This window comes from Parambassis ranga, chromosome 17 (assembly GCF_900634625.1).
Source record: "Parambassis ranga chromosome 17, fParRan2.1, whole genome shotgun sequence".
NCBI lineage: Eukaryota > Metazoa > Chordata > Actinopteri > Ambassidae > Parambassis > Parambassis ranga.
The window spans coordinates 11,902,491-11,917,461 of NC_041037.1; the positions used below are offsets into that span (position 1 = coordinate 11,902,491).

Below are 14,971 nucleotides of genomic sequence, written 5' to 3' on the forward strand. Positions count from 1 at the left end.
ACTAAAACTGTTTAAACACATACCACTGGCCATTGTGTTAAAATAGAACTGATTTATTGGTTTCTCATGTAAAAATACTGTTAATTCTAAATCAGTCAATCAAAAAAGAAATGAAGGCACCTAATTGGAGATATAAAAGTATATAAACTTACATAATTGTAGCAAGAAAATACATACAGAAATACACACACAGTACTTGGAGAATATGATGTACCAGATGTTGTCCTTCAGTACATCATTTAAACCTTTTCTGTTGAATTAGACATAAAAACATTTTAGATTGTGTAGATTTTTTCAAAGAACAAGAAAGGATTGGAAGGGTCTTGCTTACTTGTGTGCTCTTGGGTGAAGGTGATGTAAGAGTACACCAGACTGCCAGCAATGCTGCACAAAACAAAAAAGACACAATAAGCAAGAGAAAGTTTTACCAGTTTATTTTTCTACAACTTAATGTGTTATATCTGTCTCACCTGATGTTTAGACCTATAAAATTCATCCAGGAAAATATGTAGTCACCACCAAACACCATTCCTATGTATGTCACCACAATATTCTGCACAGGGGAAGATAATGAATTAATATTTATTCATAAATCACAGAGAGAGAGGGCAGCACTATGAGGGAAAATCGGGGTTAAAGTTTTGTTCACTTGAAAAAAATAAAATGTATTCATTATTAAAGCTGAAACTTTATATTTTGATGTTGATTTTTTCATTTGAAATATTATTATATTAAATAATATAAATATAATAAATAAATATTATAATATTAATACACTCAACAAAAATATAAACGCAACACTTTTGTTTTTGCTCCCATGTTTCATGAGATGGACTTGAAGATCTAAACTTCATTCCAGATACACAATATTACCATTCCTCTCAAACATTGTTCACAAATCTGTCTAAATGTGTGATAGTGAGCACTTCTGCTTTGCTGAGATAATCCATCCCACCTCACAGGTGTGCCACATCAAGATGCTGATCTGACATCATGATTAGTGCACAGGTGTACCTCAAACTGCCCACAATAAAAGGCCACCCTGAAATGTGCATTTTGTTTCTGCTTTATTGGCGGTCTGGGGACTCAGAACCACATTTTCAGCTTCCAAGAATTGTGTACAGATCCTTGCAACATGGGGCCGTGCATTATCTTGCTGAAACATGAGGTGATGTTCATGGATGTATGGCACAACAATGGGCCTCAGGATCTCATCACGGTATCTCTGTGCATTCAAAATGCCATCAATAAAATGCACCTGTGTTCTTCGTCCATAACAGATGCCTGCCCATACCATGACCCCACCACCACCATGGGCCACTCGATCCACAACATTGACATCAGCAAAGCGCTCACCCACACGACGCCACACACGCTGTCTGCCATCTGCCCTGAACAATGTAAACCGAGATTCATCCGTGAAGAGAACACCTCTCCAACGTGCTAGACGCCATCGAATGTGAGCATTTGCCCACTCAAGTCTGTTACGGCGACGATCTGGAGTCAGGTTAAGACCCCGATGAGGACGACGAGCATGCAGTTGAGCTTCCCTGAGACGGTTTCTGACAGTTTGTGCAGAAATTGTTTGGTTATGCAAACCAATTGTTTCAGCAGCTGTCTGAGTGGCTGGTCTCAGACGATCTCGGAGGTGAACCTGCTGGATGTGGAGGTCCTGGGCTGATGTGGTTACTCGTGGTCTGCGGTTGTGAGGCCGGTTGGATGTACTGCCATATTCTCTGAAACGCCTTTGGAGACGGCTTATGGTGGAGAAATGAACATTCAATGCACGAGCAACAGATCTGGTTGACATTCCTGCTGTCAGCATGCCAATTGCACGCTCCCTCAATGCTTGTGGCATCTGTGGCATTTTGCTGTGAGACAAAACTGCACATTTCAGGGTGGCCTTTTATTGTGGGCAGTTTGAGGTACACCTGTGCACTAATCATGATGTCAGATCAGCATCTTGATGTGGCACACCTGTGAGGTGGGATGGATTATCTCAGCAAAGCAGAAGTGCTCACTATCACACATTTAGACAGATTTGTGAACAATGTTTGAGAGGAATGGTAATATTGTGTATCTGGAATGAAGTTTAGATCTTCAAGTCCATCTCATGAAACATGGGAGCAAAAACACAAGTGTTGCATTTATATTTTTGTTGAGTGTATATTCATTGAAATATTTTTTGATTCAACTTGAAATTATTGTTTATTTTCAGGTTTAAATATTTTCATATTTTCCATTTTATTTTTTTCAGTTTCAGATGTTTGTTTTCAGGTTCAAATCTTAATTTTTTTACAGTTTTACATCTTATTTTCAGGTTCAAATCTCTTTTTCACTTTCGCCCTTCCTTTTGTTTTTACTTTTGAGATTTTGGCCCCAATTTTGCAGTGGGTGGGACAAGGGTGTGGACTGCTGAGTGACAGCATGGCAACGAAGGCTGAGGGCTTTGCTCAGTTTCAAATTTCAGTGTTTGAATGAATTTTATTTTTTCCAAGTGAACAAACCTATGGCCCCATACAGCGCCAACATGACACGGCTTACCTTAATACAGCCTACGATGGAAGTGGTGAGAGCCGAATTGTACTGTGTGGACAGCATGATGGAGTACATTAACACAAAGCTGCCAAACACAATAGAAATGAATGAGACAAGAGCAGCAGTGTAGCATGTCATCATCTTACAAACAGCACGTGTATACACTTTACCCCATGACACAGGACAGCACAAACTGCACAACAAACAGGTGATCAGACCAGCCATTATACTCCAAGCCCTGTATCCAAACACACACAGTGACACACTTAGATGAGCTGCCACACGCTGTATTCTGAGTAGTTTGTGTTAAATAACTCACCATGTGTAAGTCCCCTGAATAGTAAGCGTAGGCTAATGTTGGGAAAATCATGATCAGAGCATTGTAATAAAGAAGACCATATTTTCCCAGCTCCTGTGGGAACAGCAATATATTACCGTATATCAGAGATAATGTGAAATAGTGTGTAGCAGTGTGGGAGGTGGACTCCAGGTGGACTCATCACAACATGCTGCTCAACTCACCTTAGAGTCGAGTTTCTTCTTCACATACGCCCCGCTGGCTGCTGTCAGAGCATTATTAAGCATTATAAATAAGTATCCTTCAAGGTCAAAAGCTAAGTCAGCACTACAAAAAACAACAACAACAAAACACACACCAAGGAGTGAGATATGCACTTTTTCACACAGCTTGTGTACATTAGTGTCTCTGTGTGATCTTCTCACCTGGCTGCAATAAAAGCACCAAAGATCATGGTGAACACCGTCATCTTAATGGATGTGGAGTAAGTCTTTCTGTGAGGAGAGGACGTAACACACTGCACATTACCTTTCCATCTTGTGATTTTACACCCTTTGTTTAACAACATATAAACAGTGTTCAAACTCTTTGTGACTCTAACTTCGACAGAGTGCATCTCCTCTGCACTTCTGATGTCTCTCATCTGTAGAATTTTAACCAATCAGGGGCTTTGCAGCCCAGTTAGTTCAAAGTGTGCACAGAGGAACACATTTACTTACTTCAGCAGGATTCCCTCAAACACCATGGTGAGAACAATGCTGAACCTCCTCAGCACAGTGAACATGGGTAAACTAAGAAAAGAGAAACAAAGAAGTGACATGTCTGATGATTCATATTTAGGAAGCTGTGTTTTGTATCATGCAATGATGAGTTCTGACTTGAGTCGCTGCGTCCCAAACAGTCCCGATATTTGGTTTCCGACATACAACAGAGGCAGTGGGAACATCTGGGAAAAAAAAACAGACCACAGTTCTGTTAAAAGGGATCATTTTACAATCAGTACTGTGATGTAAATGATCCACCACTGACCTTTTGTGGAATACTTAAATCCATATCTGGAAAAGAGATAAGACCCAACATCTTCCCAACCCTCAGAACCACAATGGTAGCCAGCATCTGCAGGAGGACACACACAGGACATCAGACTCTGCTATTATAAGGTGGACAGGAAGTGGTCATCAATCCATTTATAAGATGCTTACTTGACCAATTCCAACACATGTTGATGAAGGAAATCTGAAAAACACAATATTGAACTGACTTCAACTTTAGGCAACATATGTTGGAACACGTGAATGAAGATGTGAATATTCACGTCTCATCTTTTAAGTGTCAGCTGGTAGCATCCATGCTGTCACTACTAAAAAGGTGGTGAAACCTCTGACACGAGCCTCCGTCTAACTTGAACTTTGTACCTGTAGCTCGTGAGGACGCTTTTGTTGACAACAACGATGAGAAACGAGCTGAGTCCGTAAAAGGTCGCCGCTAACAGCTTCACAAACACGGGTGAAGAGTCTGCGGGTGTTTCTCTGTCGGATACTCCAACAGCTGGGGAGCTGGGGTCGTGTCGACGCTTGTGGAGCGACGCCATGGTATCGATGAAGCGTCCGAATTCTTCTGCGCATGCGTGCAAGAAAGTGACGTGACGTGATGTCGGCGAACACGGAAATAGAAAAGAAGTGCAACATCTTGTGAGTACTCAAGTTACTTCTGCGACTTTTCTTTAAAAGTATGTGTCAGGTAACAGGCACCTGGTACCTGCATGCCAATGGTATCCTTAATTTAAATTTTAGGAGCCCCTCGACACATAAAAAGACTGATATAAAGCTTCAAAGAGCAAAGGTGCTCAAAACCGTGGAGGAAAACGGTGGAGCAGCTAGCTAAAATATTTACCGTTATAAAGTGTCGTCCAGTTCTCAGAAAGTCTCAGTATGTTGCGTTGTTTTGCTGGGTTTACTTGGCACAGATGTAAATACATAAACCAGTCTCTCCCAGTGCTAGAGAAGAGTCAGCATCACATTTTAAATAACAGTATTGATCTAACACAGTCAGCAGAATGCATGTAACACCTCTAAAGCAATTTATTAGAACAGGGATGTTTGCAGAGAAAGTTTCATCATCATGTGGCTCAAACAGTCCTACAAGAAAACTGCTCCAGCTGCCTGTATCAGCGCATTGTCAGCATATCTATGCAGAGCACAACATGTAAAGCTTTAAATTCACTCCATCACATCTTCAGTAAACCCCCCCACCCCACCCCAACACCTACCAATGTGAAATATACCCGCATTATTGAAACAAAAAAAGCTGCAAATGCTGACACAGGTGGCTGAGAGCACCATTAACTTACATTACATTCTGTAGCTCATGATTGTTCCACATTGACAGGTGACATTTCTTTCAGACAAATTATGCATTGATGCTTCTGCATCGATAAAAAAAAAACGGAATAAAAACAGCAAATGTGACTTCAAAAGGAGGGGAGAGAACAATCTTCAGAGGAACTAGTGCGGATAAAACCAAGTGCTTCGAGATCTGTACAGATACTCTAAGAGCAAGATATGTCCATGGTCTATTATTCTCACCTACACAATCACTTCTCATAAAGACAGTATGAACTACTTCAGGTGAGAACCTGCAGTCTACTGTTTGAGAATGGCAAGTTCATAGCAGAGGAATACTTAAAATCTAAGTAACTGGCTGTCACACATTCACTCACACTTTTCTGCACACACTCACACACACTCACACATACACATCCTTAACAAAAAAATACAATGTTTTGCTTAGTGGTCCTGAAGTTACAAGTAGTATAGTCTGTATGACCTAAGAGGACCAGCCTAAATACAAATTGGGCCCTGGGACACCCTGAAAACACAGGTAGCACATCTGGATCAGGGGATACGAAGCATTACTAACCACTGGTCCACCAAAAAAGGCAAGCTATCAAAAAAAAGGAAAAGAGGCATTAACTTTCACTGCACAACAAGCAGAAAAATACCAAGCTTTAGTAGGAAGTCACTTGGCCTGGTTACCCATCCTGAATTTGTGCCTCACAGATGGATGGGTAGTCAGGATCTGAGTAATTACACTTTAAATGCATGTTAAGCCATACTTCAGACATCTAGTACAGGTTTTTTTTTAATGTAGTGTAGTGCTACCACATCAGTGTGTATTACTGGGGAAAAACTCCAGTACAAAGTCTTTTCTAAAGATGACTCCATAATACTGAGCTGAAGTCATGAGGAGGAAAATAAAAAAGCACAAAAGCTTTTTTGAAGGAGGGGGAGAGATACACACACTTCAACCTAATTGCAGAAATGCATAAATTCAAGCAGCACAAAAAAATAATCAATGAAGTATGCATAATCTCTGAAAAAAAAGAAAAAAAGTATGAAAACATCCCTGCTTTCATGTTCCTAAATACAAAACTTCAGTGTAACAAGAGGTCCTTTTCCCGCCTTTTTGTCTTTTGTTCTCCTTTAAAACAGGTAAAATTTTAGTCCTCTGGTGGTGTGAGTGGTATGGGATGACAGTCTTTTTGTCATTATTTTTTTTTCTCTTTGTTTTCTTATATACTTGAAGATGTGGTAAGCATGCAAGCCTCGTAGAAGAGGGGCCCGGAAGGGCTGATGGGTGGGCTGGTGGTGAAAGAAGGAGCCTTTAGGCCAGGGCTGGGAAGGCCTCAGGATCATCCACATTGGGGACTGACACTCCACTGGCCTGGTAAGCAAACACATGACAACACGGGCAAGGTTAAGAGGACAGCTGGTATTAAGGAAACTGCAATCAGGACATTTTTTACACCAATGTCAGCTTTGGACCCATGAGCATTATGGAAGCTTTTACTGTCTTTCAGCCATTTGTCTTGCTTTCAAACAGGGTAATCCACTGGTGCACTACAACATATGAAATATCAATCTCTACAAACTATGAGTTATGAACTATGACGAACAAATCAGCCAGAATGGTTCAGACTGGTTTTTAGCACAGCTTGCTAGTGGCACAGAGAGAAAAGTGCATAGGATGAAACCTATGGCTGAAACCACCTTATCAAGTAGGTTAATAAATACCACTCATTTAATGCCCCCTAGAGCAGGCCCCTTGGTGAGCTATTGTTGTTTAATCCCAGACTCAGGCAGAAGAGCAGGTTCTACGGTCCCAGTCCAGAAACAAACAAACCAGGCGTGTGCATGTTCTGCCCATGCATTAAGCTTCCTTTTCCGCACATACGGAACCATTTAGGAACCTTTACTAAATAAAATTGTAAATACCCAAAAAGCCACTCCAACAGTTCAATACTGTGATCATTACACCAAGCAGCTCATTATTGTCAGTGTGGTTTGCAGGGTGACGCATGTGGTCACTGGTGTGTTATTTCAGGGCTTCGGTGTTCCGCAGCAGGTTTTCCATGTCAGTGCTTTTACAGCCTGTTCAGTCACTGAGCTCAATCTTTTGTGAGGGACACTAACCCTCTGTTGTTAACTACAACAATAGCTTTTGTTGTTACCTTTTCAGACCGTCCTCCCCCACGTGCTGTCCTGCTTCCTCCCCCACCGCGACCTCCTCTACCCCCACGTGCGCCCCCACGCCCGCGGCCAGGGCGTCCCAGGTCTCCAAAGTTGATCTCCAGCTGAGATGTGATGTCGTTGGCTGGTTTGCGGAAATGGTGGTCACTGGACATGTCAGCGGTGGCGTGCTGAGAAGAACAGATGGTGCCAAGTATAGTAAGTTAGAAATCAGCGTGTGCTTGAACCAGAGATTAAATATGATAAATTAAGCACATTGTATTAGATTCTTTTCCTCAGGAACCAGCCAAATAAAAATAAATTATCCTGATTTGAAAACGCTCACCACGAAATACAGACCATCAACATTGACTGGTTTATAAATGAGAGGAGGAAATACTACCTTTTGGTAGAGAGTATGTGGTTCTGCTTCTGTCTCTGGGGCATCAATCAAAGCACCAACAGGCCTCTGGAAATCATACAAAAATTATCAGCGGAGTTATTTTTAGATGTAATGTCATATCAGCTAAAAACAAAGGCACTCTGACCTCTACAACAACCTAACCATACACTAATAACACACAAAAATTGAAAAAAAAAGTAGCAGCTGTTTCTGCATTTTGTTTGAGCTAGAAAATTTAAATCACAACGAAGCTGATGTGTAAAAGTCACCAGCTAGTTTAACAATCATTTGTGTCCTTGAAACATGGGTGCTAACAGCAATCTCTGAGCAGTGTAGATGGGTTTAACCGTTAAAACATTTTTCTTCCGTCATTGCTAGTTCACCATACTTACATCTTCACTCTTGGACTTGTGCAGCACATATCCTTTCTTCCACTGGCTGTCGGCTCCCTCATTGGGCTTGCGGATGTTAAACTCCACCTTGGTGCGCTCCTTGTCCTGCATGGCCTTCCATTCGTCCAAGGTCATCTCTTTGGGGCCCTCATTTTTCACCTCTTCCACCTCGTTCTCTCTGGAATGCCAGCACACAATGTAGGAACATAAAACCTCAAACTGCCAATCCTCTTACCTCTATACATGCCCTCTAATCCTGAGGCCAAAGGGTCAGCGACAATGTTTATCCCATTTGCACCAAAGCTTTGTGTTGAAAAATGTGCATGCAGAAATGATATTGCTTGTTACACGTTTTACAAAGGAAAACATGCCCTTTGCTGGGCATCCAAACGTTTTTTTAAAAAATCTGAGCATCCTAAAATAAAACAAGAACATGAGATGGATTCTCACTTGTTCTCAGAGCCGGCTGGTGCATTTTCCTCTCCCTCTGGGGTCGTCTCAGGAGCAGCTGTCGGTTCAGCCTCACTGTGAACAAAGACACATGGCCATCTTGTCAATGCCAACAAATTGCCTCCAGCTGAAACATTATCTCTTATGTGATACGAAGCTACTTCACCATCTATTCAAGAAATGCTGCTGCACATGTATGACAATAAAAGCTAAATTGTCATTTATGGCCTATTTTGATGCAAAGCAAGACAAGCAGCTCCAGCTCAAGTCATTATAAACAGATGTATGTAAATGTGAATGTTGGTGGAATATGACTTTAGCTTTGGAGGAAAATTGCTTTTAATAGAATGAGACAAAGAATTATGTTACATCTTCCATCTAAACTGGAGCTTGCCTGTCTTAATAGAGAACTAAAGCCACTTTGTAGAAGCTGTGCAGCACTATCTTGTAGCCAGTAACACAGGCAGATGTGCACGCCATGTGTCTGTTTGTGAAACTCACCTCACTTCATCCTTCACATTGCCCCAGTTGTGTGAGCCAGTGCCGCTGCGCTTCTCCTCACTTTTCTGATTGCTGAAGCAGAGACAGACAAGGAACAAACACAATGTATGAATTCTCACCGATTCTACAATAATTCTCAAACCAACGACAACCCCAGACCCCTGTCAAATGTAGATTACTGTGCGGAACTTGGAAAAAAGGAATAAAGGGCAGAGACATCAAACAGTTTCTAGTCAGACGTATGCTAAATGTAAAGCACAGAATATATTTTTAGGTCATTTATTGTCTCTGTCAACTGTGAGTGATTTCTTCTTATGGACTCAGTGATCCGCTAAGGTCTTAGTTAAGCACTGACTCACGATTTGTCATTGCCGCTGTGTCTGTCGAAGTCCCGTTTTCCGCGTGAGTCGAAGCCTTCTCCTCGGCCCATACCTCGTCCTCTACCACCACGCCCACCCCGGCCGCCACCACGCCCTCTTGGGGGCCTGTCTCCAGAAGGTCTGTTAGACACAGACGCATGGTTAATTAGTATGTCTCCACTCAACCTAGTGTTCATAAGCACATTTAAATTATACTTCTCATCATTGGCCCCTCTACTCACTTGTCTGCAGAGAACTCCGCACCTCCCTCAGGCTTGTCCTCAGCAGGCTTTTCAAAGCGGCGCTCACGAGGTGGTCTCCTGTCCGGCCTCTTGTCTCCAGGACGCCCTTCACCCTGCCCCCCCTGGTGTTGGGATCCAGGCTGGCCCTGCTGGTCTGGTCTTCTGCCCACCCGCCTGATACCTGCCAAGTCAATAGAATTAAACTTTAATTAAACTAAGCCTTGTTGGTGTTATATTTGTGATAAGCGCAGCGTGTTTGAATATCAACACTTGGCACCATGTGCTAGCAATGACATGTAAAGCAGCCAATGAAGCTGCTATCTTCAGGTCTGACCATCAGCACTTTAACTTCATCTGCAAATATATTAGAGTGGGCCTCTCTCTGCGATAACTCGATGCTTCTTTTAATTATTTAATTTTAACACCACTAAGCTAAAATACTGCTTACGTATTTACTCAGTTAACACACGAATAGGTGTACGTAAATATTTGCTTTGCACAGTCTGCTTCTGCTAACCGAGCTGCGCAGCCGGTGCATCAGCATCACCCTGCAGACAGTAACCCAACACTGCACCTTCCTGTCGGATGCTGATGGACACCATTTCTGCGACACACACACTCGCCAGCCTGCACAGCTTCTTCATCTGAGCATTTCGGTGACCCCACTCTGTCGCAGACATGTGTTGGTGTCCAGCTACAACGTCCGTCTGTAGGGTTGTATTCGTCTGTCCTCTAACAACAGGACAGGTCCGTGTTGACCTCACGCTGTGTCGCTCAGACCAGCAACAGCTAATGTAGCTAACAGTGAGCTGCACATGACAGTTGGTACGAAAAGCGCAAAATAAAACTTGCAGCGCACACAAGCGAGAGAGCAGCTGTTATTTTACCTTCTTTCTTCAGGGGAACCGGCGCCTGGGACTCCTCTTTTTTGTCCAGCAGCGGGTTCTTTCTGTCCTTCTGTGACTCCTTCTTCGGCTGCTTGGCAGCTTGAGCCGCGGTCTTGGTGGAACCAGCGGCGGCCCCCTCCTTCTTCTTGTTTTCAGCCGCTTTTAGGATCTCAAACGGGTCGGACTCATCGTCCAATAACTGGTCGAACCGGTTGGTTACGACGCAGCCGAAACCTTCTTGCAGGTGTCCGGGCATGATGGCGCCCCTTCAACGGGATTCACCTCCGATTCTACGAGGCTTGATGCGACCAAATCGCTGGATGCTGCCACAAGATGGCTGGGAGAGCTGCCCCTTCTCTTCCGGTGCGAGCACCATCCGGGCTACCGTGCGGCGCGCACCAATGTGAGCACGCGGCGGCTGCGATGTTTTTATTTACATTATGTAAGGACGTGCTCTCACGTCCTCCTCTGATAATCCGGGTTTAATTTCTGAGAGGATTTCACATGCAGGCTTCAGTAGTGTTACATTAGGCTGCAAGTTTGTGGCAGCACAAAATATTATTTCTAAAACGGCTGACAGAAAAAATAGACTGTGTAACTAAATACATTTAAAAATTAAACACCCCTATGTACCAAACTTGTGAGTAAGCTCTACATGGATACAGCTGTTGCTATTTTTTTAAAAAAGCATCAGCTTCTTGTATGCGCAGCTGCTGATGCCACAGACATGCTGATGGTAAGATTAAGTGGGATTTGTCAGTTTCTAAAAAACTGAAAATTGTGTGGCTAGGGCCAGTGGGAGCATGCTGGGTAACAACTGGTCTGGCCTCTGCAGAATCAGCCATGAGAGAGTATTAAAACACATTCAGGCCTCTTGAGTCATGGATGTCTTTCATCACTGCACTACAGATAAAGTGGCATCATGCAATGCAAACATGTATTAAAAGGCCTGGAAGGTAAAGATCTGTATCTTTGCAGGAGTTGGTTTTTGAGACTAAGACTTCTTCCCCCCTTTTTCAGACTAAAAGCTTTTTCTGGAATCCACTGATACTATCCATTTCACAGTAGCTGCAAATGGATCAGGCTTGTGGATAAGTAGTGACAGAAGGAGGTGTTACTCTCACAGTGTAAATCATCTGACACCTGATTTACTTATTCATTCACTTTGTTTGGCCTGTTAGGAACCTCTGCAGTTGTGTTTTTTATTTAAACAAGACACGCCTTCATAATTTATGACATGTGGTGAAGTGATCCCCAGTTCACAGACAGCTGCTGGTGGTGCTGATGGTCAGTCAGTGGCTTCAAGAAACCAGCTCATTAACTTTGTAGGGCAGGAAACATGATGCAGCTCTCAGGTGGAATTTCAGCTCAGAGACAAAAGCTAATTATTTAACCAGCTCTGCAAGCGATACATTTTATATTAAAATAGCCCTTTTCACACCCACATCCAATGTGTGGTATTTTTATTACATTAAAAATGTAGATACATTTATTACAAAATTATTACCATAACTGAGGTAGAAGACGTGAGATGTTTGTTGTATGGCTGTCATTCTCTGTGATATACACACACTGTTCAGTGGTCCAAATTTGAAACAATGTAGTGAATAAGAGCAGCGACAAGGGCTCATATTTTATAAAGTCCATTTAAAGAAAGCAAAACCTCCCGTTATAAAAAAAACACACTTCTACTCTACCTCACTGAGATACTGTCGATGAGCTTCTTTAACAGCGTTTCTCTCACTAAGCTTCCTTCTAACTACTTTCTCAAGTTCAAAAAGTTTTGAAAGAAGAACTTCAGACATTTCAGCATCAATGTCCATCTGAATTATGGAAACAAAAAAAAGAGATTCAGTGTATTAGTAAATGCATCTTAAGCAGCATATGACACAGATATGCGTGATCTCTCACTTGTCGAGGCTCGGTGTAGTTTTTTCCGCGTCCTGATGTTAAACTGTGATACTTTGCTCTCGGATCCAGAGACTCTGGCTTCTGGAGAAACAGCCAGTGCTGTGAAAGAAATCCAATCCAAAGAAATCCATGTTTACAGCACATCAACAATATAAGTATTATTTAAAAGACGTTAAAGAAAAACAACATACCAGTGCCTCCGCTCCGTTGTATGGTGTAAGTGTGAAAGTGTTGGTGAAGATCCTTATCTGTTGATGAATATAAGAAAAGACAAGTGCCTGAGACAGTTCAAATGTAATTAAAAATAAAACTATAAATAAATAAGCACTGACCAACCACATGATGGGCATGATGAGAGTCCAGAAGAAAGAGGGGAGGATACCGTAGGTCAAATTAGTCATCACCAGTCCTGGACATATAACAGAGGAGAACAGCCCCTGCACAAAGAGAACACAGACAGTGTGTGGGCCTTCTTGTAATCTGTAAACCTCCATGATGTGTAAAAAGTACAATCTTTGTCCTGTACAGAGTAACTGACAGACAAACCTGGCTGTTTTTATGCCTGTTAAGTGCCAGGCTGAGCAGGTCTGAAGCGTATTTGGAGGAACTGTAGGGCTCTGTGCCATTTCTGTGCTGAATGTCCTCAATGCTGAAGGCAGAGTGACGGGCGTTGCTGGAGGAGGTCCACACTAACCTGGAGGTGTGACCTGGCTGACACAGCAGAGACTCCAGCTCCCTGATCTGCAACACAAGCACATGAATTGCAATTATAATCCAGTGTCATAGGTATATGAGAAAACATTTAGTCTGCTTTAGGAAGCCTTATAGTGCATCCAACAAAACCACAACACATTAACAGTATCTTCTCTATCATTATCCAACAGTAGAAACTGTTCATAGTGACCACATCTGTCCAGATTAATTCTTTAACATTAAAATCTTATGTCGAATTAAAAACAATCACTGCAGTACCAGCAGAAAATGACCAAAGAGGTTTGTGGAAAAAACCTCCTGCAGGCCGTCAGAGTTGAGGCGGTCTTGTTGAGTAAGGAGACCTTCTGCTGTCGCAAACATGTTGATGACATTCCTGCAGGGGGAATGATACACTGTTATACTTAACAGCTGAGAGGAGAGCTGCATTGTTAAGCAGCCAATCAGTATCAAACAAAGCAAAGTAAATCAGAAGTTCACCTGGAAAACAGACCCCTGAAAAAAGCCCAGATGTCCACTTGTGGATTGGGCATAATTCCTGCATTTAGATACAGGAAGTCAATTCTGCCATACCTGTAGGAATACTGTGTGTGAGAACAAATAAACGTCTGTATACAAAGTTCAACAGTGTCATCATGAGCTCAGTAAATCATCAGTCTCTCACCTGGCCTTGATGTCCTTAGCGGCGGTCAGCACTGACTGCACGGAGCCCACATCGAGGTGTAATAAGTCCACCTGGGCGCTGGTATGAGAGGTCAGGAGGGCAGTGCGGGCGGCCTCGGCTCGCTGCATGTTTCTGCAGGCCAGACACAGCCGAAGCTGGCTGTCCTCCACGAGCAGCCTTTCACACAAGGCCAGGCCGATGCCACTGCAGACGTACACAGCATGTGTTAACAAAACCTGCTTTCTACTACAACATATCACTGCCAGTTCTGTTCTGTAAATATGGTAGTGTCACTTTAAATACACAGCTACCTAAAATACCAGTGAATATGGACACATGAACTCATTAGAGCTTCACTCAGACAAATACATGAGACTGGAAGTCTGAGTCTCCTCCTCTTTATCATCATCTTTCCATCTACTTGGGTCGTTCTTGCCTCTCTGTGAACCAGGTCCCTGTGTTACCTCTGCTCCTGGGTCTGAAGAGCCTCTCTGTGCTTAAAGTTTCTAGATCTATATAAGCCTGCTGATGCTTGTATCAATATCAATCACTATTCATAGAGTAGTATTAAGAATGTCTTTAAATCTGTAACAGTTGTCCACTTGGACACGAGGATGAACTAAATAAAATAAGCTGGTAACAGATTAGCGGTACTGTAACAACGACGTATAACAAACAAACAAAAATTCTGATGAAATTGAACATGATTGTTAATACGATATTTAAACGCTGGTAATCTTTTAATAGCAAGAACACTCTTTAAGCTAATGTTTGGCGTCAACACACACAGTATTACAGGCAGTGACCAACCTGGGCTTTAATAGGTTAACTCACCTGTTCGCTCCGGTTACAATGACAACTTTCTCCATAACAGCCGAGTCAGCGGCGGGTTGAAGTGAAAATGAGTCCAGAATAAAGTCTCTAAGCAATTTTGTGTCAGTTATGGCTTCCCTTCAGACGTGGACGTACAGTACAGCCCATCGTCCGACACCGCTGAACTCACTCAGCCTATATGCACAAGCAGACGCGTGGTGTGATTGGATGTCAACAAAAAACGGACCAATCAGCTTTCAGTACGGAGAGCGAAGAGGTCCAAAAGCGTAAAAG

General features: G+C 42.6%; 3 protein-coding genes across 3 annotated transcripts; all 3 read right to left on the reverse strand.

The window, feature by feature from the left end:
• Nucleotides 1-32: 32 nt before the first annotated feature.
• LOC114449845 (UDP-glucuronic acid/UDP-N-acetylgalactosamine transporter-like) lies at nucleotides 33-4,449 on the reverse strand. Its single transcript, XM_028427683.1, has 13 exons — nucleotides 4,252-4,449; nucleotides 4,039-4,072; nucleotides 3,866-3,952; nucleotides 3,715-3,782; nucleotides 3,556-3,627; nucleotides 3,262-3,330; nucleotides 3,061-3,163; nucleotides 2,858-2,950; nucleotides 2,709-2,776; nucleotides 2,545-2,623; nucleotides 471-553; nucleotides 332-384; nucleotides 33-250 (listed from the first exon to the last, which is right to left on the reverse strand). The coding sequence occupies exons 1-13, from the start codon at nucleotides 4,425-4,427 to the stop codon at nucleotides 240-242; spliced, it is 996 nt and encodes a 331-aa protein (XP_028283484.1). The 5' UTR covers nucleotides 4,428-4,449; the 3' UTR covers nucleotides 33-239.
• A 1,440-nt stretch (nucleotides 4,450-5,889) lies between these two features.
• serbp1b (SERPINE1 mRNA binding protein 1b) lies at nucleotides 5,890-10,962 on the reverse strand. The gene is made up of 9 exons (XM_028427903.1): nucleotides 10,579-10,962; nucleotides 9,692-9,872; nucleotides 9,450-9,590; nucleotides 9,091-9,162; nucleotides 8,590-8,664; nucleotides 8,140-8,317; nucleotides 7,748-7,813; nucleotides 7,347-7,535; nucleotides 5,890-6,559 (listed from the first exon to the last, which is right to left on the reverse strand). Exons 1-9 carry the CDS (start codon nucleotides 10,832-10,834, stop codon nucleotides 6,500-6,502), a joined length of 1,218 nt encoding a protein of 405 aa, XP_028283704.1. The 5' UTR covers nucleotides 10,835-10,962; the 3' UTR covers nucleotides 5,890-6,499.
• A 1,246-nt stretch (nucleotides 10,963-12,208) lies between these two features.
• Nucleotides 12,209-14,866, reverse strand: LOC114449564 (3-keto-steroid reductase-like). Its single transcript, XM_028427325.1, has 9 exons — nucleotides 14,699-14,866; nucleotides 13,865-14,068; nucleotides 13,681-13,773; nucleotides 13,462-13,576; nucleotides 13,036-13,230; nucleotides 12,822-12,926; nucleotides 12,681-12,737; nucleotides 12,490-12,588; nucleotides 12,209-12,401 (listed from the first exon to the last, which is right to left on the reverse strand). The coding sequence occupies exons 1-9, from the start codon at nucleotides 14,731-14,733 to the stop codon at nucleotides 12,267-12,269; spliced, it is 1,038 nt and encodes a 345-aa protein (XP_028283126.1). The 5' UTR covers nucleotides 14,734-14,866; the 3' UTR covers nucleotides 12,209-12,266.
• Between the last annotated feature and the right edge of the window lie 105 nt (nucleotides 14,867-14,971).